Raw genomic sequence first — 14,184 nt, forward strand, 5'->3', positions numbered from 1 at the left:
TTTACGGACAGAGACGATTTGACTAATTGGGTGTCGTTTAGTTTCTTAATATCTCTACAAGTTACTTCATTTAAAACTTACTGGAAACTTGATACATTTAGCAATCTACTCTTAATCAATTTAATTTAGAAAAATGCTACACGAAACCTCTTGAAATGGTAATTGCTGAACTTATAGTTCCTAGTTAATGTAGCTTTATTACTTAAGGCCCGGTTCATATTATTGTAGTAAAATCGTTCCAGTGGCATGACCCTGCGGTGCTCGATCAACGATCTGTCTCGTACGACTCGTTAGTATTGTGAACCCGCAATGTATCGCCACTGATTTTATTGGAATAACGCGAACCGGGCATAAGGAGCATCATAACTAAGTTTCACACCACAAGGTAAATAGTCATATGCTAAACTACCCAACAATTAAAGTTGCTTTCGTATCAAACGTGAGCGTACCTTGTGGAGGTCCATAATAGAGGTAGATTAGGTATAGTATGCACTTGCAGTACAAAAGCAAGACATGTCTGTGTGACATTTTTATCTTTATATTTTTCGGTCTGTGCGAGTTATTTTAATGATGGTTTAATAAAAATATCACACACACAAAGTGCGTTAATAATTATTATTCAACTAACTGCCATGGGAGATTGAGCAGACCTCAATGGTCACGTGCCGCATGTTCATTGCATCTTCCCACTACTGAAGTACGAGTATAAAGACAATAGCTTCATAATCCACCAAATTAGTTTTAAATATTGATCACCAATTAGTTTTAAATATTGATTATAAATATGTATGTTAGTCTGTAAGGTATTTATTGTATGGGCCAAGTTGCCCGAAATAAATGAATTTATTATTATTATTATTATAATAAGAATCTTAGACTACAGATTTAGTAGATAAGGTGTTACCTTCTTATGTTTCCGGGTGCATTCGTTTTATCTTAATTTTGATTGTAAACACATTTACACGTAATCAAAAGAATAAAGCGAATGTTGATGGAAGTTTAATTATTTGTAGCTTTACGTAGGTAATAATGATAAGCCTATATATATTGTGTATATTCATTAGGTCTTCTCAATATAAGTTGAGTTACATTTTTGGTATGTATAGATCGAAAAAAGTACCTACATAGTCATGCGAGTCGTTTCAGTTGTTACTATTGTTAAAAGAACAAAAGCAAAGACATTAAGAAAGGATACATCTGTAACATTAACTGCCGTTCTGGCCAAAAAAATCTCGAACGGAGACCGTGGCACGGCAAGGGTAGCGTAACGTAGGACGTCCACCAATGAGGCCGATGGATGACCTGGTTTAAGCCACAAATTCACGGTGGATGCAGGCCGCTTCCAACCGAGGCAACTGGAGGTCTATGGGGGAGATCTATGTCCAACCGTGGACGTCCGACGGCTGATATCATGACGACTTAAGTGGTCATTTAAACTTTAAAAACAAACATTAAAAAGATACACCTTTGTTTTTAATTTCATAGGTTTAGGTTAAGTTTATTTTGTTTATTGTATACTGTAGTTTCTAAGGAGTATTTTTATATTTTGTTTATTATATGAAAATAAATTAAGCTATAATCTTGTACACATTATAACTAAGTAGGTACCTGTATAAATAAAGAGGGCCATTTCTAAAAATATATATGTTTTCTACTCGTATCAGTTGAGACTAGACTAAGTAGGTCACTATGACTTCTTTGGCATATGTATGGGAAGTCAACATGACATTAGGTTTTTTTTATATATATAATAGGGGGTAAACGAGCATGTGGGTCACCTGATGGGAAGCAATCACTGCCGCCCATGGACACCTGTCAATACGAGGGGTATCACAGGTGCGTTGCCGGCCCCTTGAGAGACTAATAGGCTCGTTTTTTAAAGATCCCTAAGTTGTACCGCTCCGGAAACACTGTCCCAGGAAGCTGGTTCCATACTTTAGTCGTGCGTGGAAAAAAGTTTAGCTTAAAGCGGACGGTGCTAGATTGCCAATCATCAAGATGGTGAGGATGAAATGACTGACGCCTGCGCGAACTACGGTAGTGAAACTTACCTGCAGGCAACAATCCCAATAATTCATCTGAACACTCCCCATGATATGCGGTACAAGATGCAGAGACATGCAACATCAATCAATAGTAGCACAAAGGTTGTACCCTGGTACGTGATCCAGTTTCCTTGACTGTACTAAGCCACTCTCACAACAGCGCCATACAGCAAAGGGGTTACGGTTAAATGTGATGCCGTCTCTATTTGTTTTGTTCGAATAGACAGAGACGGCATGACATTTAACCGTCAGTTAACACCAATCAATGGATGGTGAAACAGCCCCTTAGACCATTAAAACCCCTTTACTTTAATGAAACCAATACAACTTCAACTGAATATAACTAGGCTCCTTTAACATGCAATTTCCTTCCAATTCAGGACAGCAAATACTTAATCAGCAACTAGCCCAGTTGCAGTAACGTATGCTTAGCGAGTCAACAACCGCGTCGTGTTGTAACCTGTCAACAAGAGATGACCTAGACCCGCACCGACATAGACCTAAAACTATTAGCAGAAACGACAACGGAATATTAAATTGATTGCTAAATTTCTCACAAAAAAAAAGATAGTATCAGAAGCGTACATACGAAATATTTACCTTTTTATTACTACAGGCTAAAAAATAGACAATGGTCTTTGGGTCTAGATACCTTCAACCTTTTTTGGTAAGGTTCAAAATTTATCGTCCCACTGCAGGGCACAGGCCTCCCCTCAGAATGAGAGGGCTTGGGCAGTAGTTCCCACGCGGGCCCAGTGCGGATTGGGAACTTCACACACACCATTGAATTGCTTCGCAGGTTTGTGCAGGTTTCCTCACGATGTTTTCCTTCACCGTAAAGCTCGTGGTAAATTTCAAATGTAATTCCGCACATCAATTTCGAAAAACTCAGAGGTGCGAGCCGGGGTTTGAACCCACGATCCTCTGATTGAGAGGCCATAGGTCAAACCACTCGGCCACCACGGCATACTCGGCCACCACGGCATACTCGGCCACCACGGCATACTCGGCCACCACGGCATACTCGGCCACCACGGCATCTCGGCCACCACGGCATACTCGGCTACCACGGCATACTCGGCCACCACGGCATCTCGGCCACCACGGCATACTCGGCTACCACGGCATCTCGGCCACCACGGCATACTCGGCCACCACGGCATACTCGGCCACCACGGCATCTCGGCCACCACGGCATACTCGGCCACCACGGCATCTCGGCCACCACGGCATACTCGGCCACCACGGCATCTCGGCCACCACGGCATACTCGGCCACCACGGCATCTCGGCCACCACGGCATACTCGGCTACCACGGCATCTCGGCCACCACGGCATACTCGGCCACCACGGCATACTCGGCCACCACGGCATCTCGGCCACCACGGGGCATCCTCGGCTACCACGGCATCTCGGCCACCACGGCATACTCGGCCACCACGGCATACTCGGCCACCACGGCATCTCGGCCACCACGGCATCTCGGCCACCACGGCATACTCGGCCACCACGGCATCTCGGCCACCACGGCATACTCGGCCACCACGGCAGGTTCAAAAATTATCAATCGTATCAATACAATGTATGAATAAAAGTTAGTATTGCCTAACGTTGCTGACACTCGCGATCGCAATCAAATGACAGTTTTTGTATGCGAAATTTGTTATTTGTTATTTCTAAATAGCAGTGTCGCTCATTCCACCCCGTACCACGAAAGGCAGTACGACACGGAAACGATACAGCAGGGCTACTACGAAACTCGAAGTTCATACCGTCCGTCCCTTTCGCTCTCGTGTTAAATGGTATAAGTGTCAGAGGGACCGCACGACACGAACTTCGAGTTTCGAGCTTCGTAGTAGCCCTGCAGATGTCCATGGAGAGCGATACGTATCGTTTTGTTTCGTCGCTAACATAATAGTTTGTGTCGTTGTCTATTTTTCGCCTGCGCTAGAAACGTAGTTATTATCCTAGGACAGTAAAATGTATGTTTCGGCATATATGCATAGACAAAAACTCAATAAAATATGATAAAACTAGCCGTTACCCGCGACTCCTTCCGCGCAGAATTAGTTTATCGCTATCCTGCGGGTACTATGCAATATTTTTCGGGATACAAATGATCCTATGTCCTCCGGGACTCAATCTATACCGAATTTCATCTAAGTCGGTTCAGAGGTTTAGACGTGATGGAGTAACAAACAAAAAAACAAACATACAGACTTACAAACTTTTGCATTTATAATATTAAGTAAGTAGGATACACCCGTTGGTTACACGGGAACAACTGTACATGCGTTGACTGCCAACTTCGAGGACTAAGTCGGAATTCCAACTTTATGACAGTAAATTTTCCCAATTGCCTTTACTCTCGACGTTACAATACAATAAAATAAGCAAGCAACAGAGTTCTCAGATCGTAGTAGATTGTCGATTGCAAAACTTGTAATTATGAATGAAGATCACATCAGAAGCGTTAAAGGTGGAATTTTGTTATGCTTAACGTAAGGAGAGTTCATTGTAATACTTAAGTGTGTCTTAATTTTGTTAATTAAGAGCACAATAGAAACATCCGTGTATTTTCGTTTTTATTAACGATGACTGAACTTTATAAGTTCATGAATTTTAAATGCGTTTAAGTATTTAGTTATTTTAGAGGGATTGTAAAAAAGTATCATTGAAACATGTTTTGAAATCGAACTGTACTTTTTTATAGCGATGTAACATGCTAATGCGTAAATTGCGTACCTACATCCCTAACTGTCTTGGCAAGTTTCCTATTTAACTCATTTACCAACACTACTAACTTAAGCAATAACGTAACTCATTAACCACTTCGAAAGAGTAGAAGAATTTTAATTCGACTCCATTTCTTTTGTATGTTCGTCAATACTTTCAATACTTCGAGTTTTGTTCCGCGTGCCTTGATTTTAGAGAAGCTCGATATTTCGGCACAGTTGCATCAAAGACTACAGTATATATAGGGAGTTGCATGCGCCATGATCACGAGACGACATGCTTCAAAACCCGAATTTAAATCAAAAAATTAGTACGTAATGACCGCGGTAATCTAAAACATTGTAACATTAATTAAGTCAAATAGTCACTCGACAATTCGACACGTAGGTACAGTCAAGGGCAAAGATATCGACACGGCCAAAGTTACAAAAATATTTATACACGACTTTATGCACTTAACATTAAGGCCGTGTATACATATTTTACATTGTAACATTAATTAAGTTAGTCACTCGACAATTCGACACGTAGGTACAGTCAAGGGCAAAGATATCGACACGGCCAGTTACAAAAATATTTATACACGACTTTATGCACTTAACATTAAGGCCGTGTATACATATTTTACATTGTAACATTAATTAAGTTAGTCACTCGACAATTCGACACGTAGGTACAGTCAAGGGCAAAGATATCGACACGGCCAAAGTTACAAAAATATTTATACACGACTTTATGCACTTAACATTAAGGCCGTGTATACATATTTTTGCAACTTTGGCTGTGTCGATATCTTTGCCCTTGACTGTACCTTAAGATCGATTTTGCATTCAATTCAATAGACATTATAAAGAACATCTCAATTTGGAGAATGAATGTAGTGTGTTGTATGAATGGAAACATACCGCTTTCTACATTTACAAAGAGGTGGGTGGGAACATGTTAATTTTAAGAAACGGACTTCATACGAAATAGTATTGACAGTACAGTCAAGGTCATAAATATATGTATGTATGTAGGTAAACTCCTTATTGTACAAAAGAAAAGAAACAAAATACAATTGACAAACTACTACTACTTTGAAATATATATATACAGCCATAGCGTCAAAATATGTATGTTTAGTGGCATAATAAAGTCCCGAGAAATATTAGCGACAACACAATTAAACTGATTAATGTTATAAATGCGAAAAAACTTTCTAGTAAGTCTGTTTGTTTGTTTGTTACCTCATCACTTTTAAACCACTGAACCGATTTACAATAAATCGGTATACACATATTTTCACTCCCGGGGAAGGACATAGGATAGTTTTTATCCGGAAAATTGCATAATTCCCGCGGGACAGCGATAAATTCATTCTACCTAAGCAGATGGAGTCGCGGGCCACAGGATAGTAGTACTTATAAATAGAAGATTATATTCAAAGCAAATTACCAACACTTATCTGCCAGTTTAAAATCTTAAACTTAAAGATTACAACAAGGAACGCCGGTTTGTCAACCACTTACATAATTGGCTATCGTGCTGGATTCTACAAGCCATAGGTGAGAGAAAGGTAAAACCTGTGTGGTGAAAGACTTATAAGGGATGTGTTGTAATGAGGGCTATCGCGTATGAATTCGCCGCTAGAGGCGCTAGTGTAGCGAGAGGTCTCCGAAATGTCACAAATCTCATAGTTTTTGGGTGAGCTACGCGGGTTAATTTATAATTAGAATATTTTGCATTACCTGAAATTAATTATGGCAATTATGCGTTACGGGGCAATTATGTCTGTGTTTTGAGACAGTTTTGTCTTTCAGAAACTTTTGTCCTCCCTTTTTTTCCGAACAAAACGAGACTACGCAACACTGTAGTTGCTCGATATTTTTATGGTACGGTTTTAAGGTGTATGATATGATTTTAATCTAAACTTTGTTTTTACGCCCGTAATAACAGACTTTGGAAGCCACAATTAAAAACCTCACGCAACAGTGGCGCCATCTAGAAAGACAAAAAACGATAGCCCTCATTGGGATGTTGCTTAAGGCAAGGGGCGACGGTCAGGTCAGGTTGGCACAGGTTTCTATATGAAGGCAGTATAAATTAAAACATACTATTATAGCAGTGGCCTAAGCCGTGGTGGCCTAGTGGTTTGATCTATGGCCTCTCAAGCAGATGATCGTGGGTTCAAACCCCGACTCGCACCTCACAGTTTTTCGAAATTCATGTGCGAAGTTATAAGTACACTAGCTTTTGCCCGCGACTTCGTCCGCGTGGAATAGTAACTTTGGGAAGTATCTTATTTATTTAGGATACCTATTTTGCCAATAATAGCACATAGAAACTTCGGTTTACTGAAAATAATCTATTTTAAAACATTGCTATAAATATAAACTAATTTTTTATTGTTCTTCCATCCATACATCCATCCATCCATGTTCTTTGGTAAAACATAAATATTTTGCGGAAGCCACATTTTAGCAATATACGATGTGTATTCTACCCTGCCAACATAAAAGGACTATTTAATTTTTCATAGTGGACTCTTGACACCTTACGTCCTTTATTGTAAGTTAGGAAGGTAGGATTATAATTAAGAAGGCATTTTTACTAAGCATAGCGACACATATTTCCGATAAATATACTTATAGTAATTTGTTCGTAATTTCTTAAGAACTTTCATCCTCATATTTTCAAGTAAATAGGTAAATAGGTCGAAATTTGAAAAGCGCCGGAACAAATGTTTTTAAGGTTCCGTAGCTCAAAAGGAAAAATGGAACCCTTATAGGATCACTTTGCTGTACGTCCGTCCGTCTGTCTGTCAAGACCCTTTATCTCGTAAACGCGCGGAGTATCGGTATCGATCGAGTAGAAATTGAAACCTTATATAAACTCAGGTCAATAGTCCCGAAAGCTATGAAAAAATCAAAGTTCCTAGTCAAGGCAATCAAAAGCTACAGTCATTATAAAGGTGTTTCCATGTAAATCGCCTTAACAGAAAACGTAATAGGGTACTTCCGGCTGTCCTGAAAACCTGGAATTTTGCATAAAGGTAGCACAATAAATAGAAAAATCTGAAAATTATGATTTTTCATGTTTGTCTGACTGTCTATGTCAATAAGCCATCTAAAATGAACCCACATTGCGTACATTTTGCTTGAGCTTAGAAGGCTCTGCTAACACTGCATCATCCCCTCTGCCAACATCACCTCGCAGGTAAAATTTTCAAAAACGCTTGAACAAATATCTATTTATTTCTTATAAGTGCCCAAATGCCAAGTTTCATAAAGAACCATCGACTTATCTTCGACAATGACGATCTTCCGTATAAACTTTCATGCCCTATTTCACCCCCTCACAGGTCGAATTTTCAAAAAAGCTCAAACAAATATCCATTTATTTCTTATTAAGTGCCTAAATGCCAAGTTTCATGGTTTTGACTTCGACAGCGACGAACTTCCACCATATAAACTTTCATCCCTATTTCAACCCCTTAAAACCTCTTTTTCGCGATAAAAGGTAGCCTATGTTCTTTCCCAAGGTCTATTCTATCTCTGTACCAAATTTCATCAAAATCGGTTCAGCGGTTTAGGCGTGAAAGCGTAACAGACAGACAGAGTTACTTTCGCATTTATAATATTAGTATGGATTTGAAATTTACCACGAGCTTTACGGTGAAGGGAAACATCGTGAGCAAATCTACACACATCTGAGAAGCAATTCAATGGTGTGTGTGAACTTCCCAATCCGCAGTGGGCCCACGTGGGAACTATGGCCCAAGCCCTCTCATTCTGAGAGGAGGCCTGTGTCCAGCAGCGGGATGTATATAAGCTGGGATGGATGGATTCTAACAGTGTGGAAAAACGGACAAAACGCCATTTAAACTCTATCACGCAAAATGGCTTAGCGGACCAGTGGTGCGGTCAAGGACGAGCCAGCATGGAACCATTTCACAGTAAACGTCATAGTGACATCGCATTAATTAACAGTTTTTCGGCAATAACTCAAAAACGGTATATCCGATCATGTTGAAACCAATTTTCGCTAAAAGTATTTATTAAGCGTTACCTTTCCATATTTTTTGGACAAACGGTTTACAAGATAGAGGGGGGGGGGGACACAATTTTTGCTACTTTGGAAGCGATTATTTACGGAAATCTTCACTTAATCAAAATAGTTTTTGAAAAACCTTACTATCTTTTCAAAAGAGCTGTCGAACTTACAATTATGCGCGTTACAATTTTTTTTTTCAATTTCTGTTACGTGTATGGAGTTGTAATTTAACTACAAAACTAAATAGCGGCTTCGACAAGACATCTGTACTCCTAATTTCATTGATATACATCTTGTAGTTTTCGAGTAAAATGCCTGTGACATACGGACAGACAGACAAACAGACAGACAGACGGACTTGACGAAACTATAAGGGTTCCGTTTTTGCCATTTTGGCTCCGGAACCCTAAAAAGCACCCGATAGCTACACCTATCAATCCTACCAACGGAACTAAGAGCCTTTGTACACTGCGTTTTTTAAACACGCCATGACGCGCGTTTTAGAAACACGTGTTGACAGTGCGTTTTTCTTTCCATAGACTCTATGGGTCCATGGGTCCATATCGGCTCGCATACTTATTGGAAGTCCGAATGTAATGGTTGTCAGAATGATCGTTTGTCATAAGTTCATAACTCTTTTTTTATCTAAATCTAATAATTGTTCAGAATTGTTATAAAACAACCCTAACCTAACTTATAGTTTTCTATAGGATGACGATTTAAAAATTTCAGAAAAATGTAAGGTTTCAGTAGGAAAAATTATGACAAACGATGGTTCGGACAAAAATGGCGATATGACTAGCGAAGCCTAAAAAGAAGCCTAAAAAAAGGCCATACTAGTCGCGTGCGTATCGCGTTTATATCGACACAAACGCGTGTCGACGGCGCGTAAATAACGCGGTATGTAAAGGCACGCTGGGTTTTTAACCGACTTCAAAAAGGAGGTTCTGAATTCGTCTATATGTTGTTTTGTTTCGTTTGGGGTAGTTACGAGTCAATTGACCCCATATGGTGCTACTCGTATATGACGTAGGTAATCTTGCAAATGTGATCCCGTTCTATCTATACAACTTTTGTTTAGCTAGATTTTCCTTCTACTTCGAATAGGTAGACTAGTTAAATATTGTGTTGAACACGTAGATGATGCATGGATTTGAGTCACCTCGGCCAGAGGTGGGCGCAGCCTTGCTGGACTAATATGGTAATGTGTAGGCGGCCGGATAGATCTTAGCTTCAAGATTTTTGCTATCTTTTGTCTCAAACTGTCGTCTTTGGAGTAAATAATCAAATCAGGAACCGGCCAAGAGCAGGTGGGGCCATGCTCAGTGTAGGGTTCCGTAGCCGTAAAGAGAGCTAGGGAGGACACGTACCTCTTAAACATTGAAATCGATACAGCCGTCCTCGAATAATTGGGGAACGCATAATAATAGGACGCCGAAAAGTTTTCCAGCAAAAGAGTGTATTTGTGGAGAAGCGTAGTTTTTCGGCAATAACTCAAAAACGGTATATCCGATCATATTTATTAAAACTAATTTTGGTTGAATTTAATCATCCTCATTTTATCATATTTTTTTACTGTTACTGGTGGGGGGGGGGGGGGGGGGGGTTTGGCATAATTTTTGTAACATTCGGAGCGATTATATCCAAAAACATGTACCTAATTATTTTTTTAAACCTTTAAGTGTTTTAAAGGACCTGTCACACATATGTGCCACACGTTGATTTTTTGAGTAGTGGAGGTAACCTATAAAAAATCTATAAAATGCTATGCATGCATAAATATGTGTTTAATGTGTGTCAATTTAATAATTTATTTAAATACTTAAGCTGCGACCTGTAAATGCCTCCCTTGTTCGTTACATCAGGGCTCGGCAACATTTCGTCCGCAGTCAAATTATTCGTTACGTCTTTTAATTGATCGCAGTGCTCGTGCGTTATCGCAAATTAGAGGTTGTAGCGCCACTGGACCGCGAAACCTGTGCAATCGTAACGCCAATTTGTTTTGAAATTTTGCCGGTGTAAATGTATGTTCTAACTAATCGGATAGTTTATAATTTGGTTAACTAATTAGTTGCATCATACAGCTAATAAGTAAACCGAAGTCAAAAATAAATAGCGGCAATAGGCTCTTTTACATGTGTCTTTATACTACCATCGCTTTAGATGTATAGACATTAGGTAGGTAAGTATTTCTATATTCTGAATATTCAATTTTTTGATCTGCGAATCGCGATATTTCTTTTGATACAAAGATGCATTTTATACTTTCATACTTATTAACCAAAGATCTGTTTTATGGGTAAACATGGATACAAAGCATAATTTTTGAGATATGTGTGAAATAATCGAAAATCGATTTACATTATCTTCACTATGCCGCTCTTGGTAAATTTCAAATGTAATATCGCACATGATATAATATCATGTCGAGCGCGGGTCTGAACCCACATTCCTCTACTTGAAAGGCCATAGGTCAAACCACTAGGCTACCTCTACTTTTACGTGCAAAATATATAAAAAATATGCAAAAATAAGTATGGATGAACATTTTTGTCTATATCTAAACCTCAGTGGAAAATATCCTGACATATATAAGATTTTAATAAATATTTTTTCCACATGGAAGCCAAAATATGCGGCTTCAAATCCCGAGCGCAATAGAAACCATTCTTCGTTTTAAAAAACAATTTTCGTTGAGCAAACGTTTTGCTAATAACAAGAAAATGCCTCACATCTTAATTACAAAACTAAAAGCTTCGAAAAAAAGTTTAAAGGTCTTTTAACCTGCCGGTCCTAAATACGACCGCACGTCACATTACCACTATTAGCATGCAAACGCACCGCGACGAATCGCGCTCACTTTCTCCCTTGTTTCCTTTCCACGCACCAATTGTTGGCTACACCTGACTTCTGCGTTTCCCGTAGTACTGGTTATTGGTTGCGTAAAACGAAATTTATGTTTATTACCGAAATATTGGCAATTAATGAATTTTATAAGTACTAACGAACAAAATTAATCTTTGTATATTTCACTTTTTAAGTACTTGTTATTTCAGCAGTACCTAAACATAAATACGAATGATGTTTATTGTTTGTTTATACGTAGATATAATCTGTTTTGTATCGGCAATAACGGAATTTATATTTTATTAGTTTCTAATGCCCAATTGTTTATTAATTAGTGGTTGTTAATTAAATTTAATCCTGTAACCTGCTTACGTAGGCTGCTGCGTACAAAAAATGAACTTATTCAAATGTTTTCAGAAAAATTTAATTTAGAAAATATTTTATGGCAATATAATGTATTTTTACTGTCCTGTTTTATTCTAGTTTTTTTTTACTATTGACCTGTATAGGAAAATAATCAAAAACTTTCTTTTATATACTATAACAATAGTTGCAGGGGCAGGTTCAGTCCCAGCTTTTTGAAGTAAAAATACTAGACTTGCACTTACAGGTTTGGCCTAACAAGACCTATGCCTATGTCATATTTTTATTTTATTTCGAATAGATGGAAAGTATACCTAAAAAAAAAGGTTTTATTTGTAAGTATTTAAGTTTTTACGTAACGACTACTGATGCACAACCAACCACTTAAACGTTGACATTGAAAGTTTGCTCCATAAAAAAAACACACGTACAGACACGATGACAAATCAATAAAAACTCTAACTTGGTTTAACCTTTCAATTGGATTGAAGCGTGGCAAAAAATAATGTCTTGTAAAACTGCAACAGCATTGCCAAATGCTTTGTTTGACCATACATATCAGAATTAAGTAGCTAAAATTGGTTACATTATGTTGGTCGATTGTGTTTTTATTTTTGTGCAGTAGGTATATTGTTTACATACATACATTATCCACTCATTCTTCCTTATCTACTTAAAGTAAATATTTTAAAACAAATAGATTTTTTTATTATTAAAATACCAGTTATCTTTCATACTGTGCTATGATTTTTTTTCTACTATCTAAAACTCAATACTCTAAAAAACTCATACTCAATACTCAATTCTATAATGCACATAATGGTTTTACAGGTGGTGTGACTTAAACTAGGAGATCAAATTATGTACCCTCTTGGGCGCAGAAATTAAGATTACAATTTCAAAATTAATACATTTTTATATCACGCAAAATAGGCGCATTAAGTCGTCGAATTACGGAAAACAGCCCGCATCTACCTTATATATATTTTTATAACACAGTACAGTTGAAATTGGCTGTAATTACACTGGCACAAAAGTTACCACAGAAAATAATTAAAACATTTTAAAGTCTGCCTTAAGCAGCTTTCTAGTCTATTTTCTATAAGTGGTGACCGCGCACACATCGCAATTAAGCTTGCTCATAATAGTCGCACACTTTCAAGGTCGCACACTAGAAACTGGTATAGAAACTAGAGCAGTCTTCTATACGTTTAACAAAGGCCTTATGATATCAAGTTCTAAGACTCTGTGTGCACTAATTAATTAACAAGTATTTATGTTAAAAAATAACGGACGGAGAAGGAATGGACCTCCATAAAATAACGCCTGATTCAATAAAACACAAAATAAAAGTACTTAAAAAATGTTGCGCACCTCTGGATTAGAAATGGAAATTTAAATAATTACATTTAATACATTTAAAAATGGAATAGAATGGCTTACACTTTCAGCGGAAATAGCGCTATCGCTCAGTGAAATACTGAACATGCAGAAACAGCAAATCAGCGCACTAATTTTTCGGACCATTTTCAATGCACTACACTCACAGACAATTTAATAAAGCACTTGTTTTTTTTATGTTTAATTTCGTGCGTTTTGGCACGTACAGCGAAAGGTGCGCGACCGGCCGCAGTTATGGAACGTAAGTCAGTATGCGGCGATTTTTGAAAGGCGCGCGTAGGAGGGTTTGGCGGCTATTTCGTACATCGCGTTCCTTTACACGCAGATTGCGGTTAACGACAGATTAACGTTTTAGTGCGTTTATATCTGCCTAGCCCCATCTCGAAGGTTTCAAATGCCTTCTAATTACATTTTTAAGTGGTTTTGTAAGAATATTTTTTACTTCAATTATTTGAGTACAGATTGTAACCAGCGTTTCCACCAGAGATGTGCGAGGATGTGTTGCGAGGAATATGTCTTTCATTAACCAATAGAAACGCTTCATTTGCCTCGCCTCGCTCCGCTCAGCTGTTTCCACCAGAGAGTGCTGTGGAAGGACGTGTAAATGAAGTATTTCTATTTGTTTATGAAAAACACATCCCTCCCAACACATGCTCGCACATTATTGGTGGAAACGCTGCTTTATTGCTTGGATGTATTAAATGTTCCGTGATTACAGTAATTTCTTATCGCACTTAGAAAATCGCAAAAGAAAAGT

The 14,184-nt window shown here is 38.3% G+C and overlaps 1 protein-coding gene across 1 annotated transcript in view; it reads right to left on the reverse strand.

Moving 5' to 3' along the window:
- Obp73a (Odorant-binding protein 73a) overlaps positions 1-13,677 on the reverse strand; it is a 39,065-nt gene extending 25,388 nt beyond the window's left edge. Inside the window, exon 1 of the mRNA XM_074095599.1 lies at positions 13,470-13,677. Coding sequence (XP_073951700.1) covers positions 13,470-13,553 — 84 coding nt within the window. The 5' untranslated portion in view covers positions 13,554-13,677. The remainder of the gene's footprint in view (positions 1-13,469) is intronic.
- Between the last annotated feature and the right edge of the window lie 507 nt (positions 13,678-14,184).

This window comes from Choristoneura fumiferana, chromosome 12 (assembly GCF_025370935.1).
Source record: "Choristoneura fumiferana chromosome 12, NRCan_CFum_1, whole genome shotgun sequence".
Lineage (NCBI taxonomy): Eukaryota > Metazoa > Arthropoda > Insecta > Lepidoptera > Tortricidae > Choristoneura > Choristoneura fumiferana.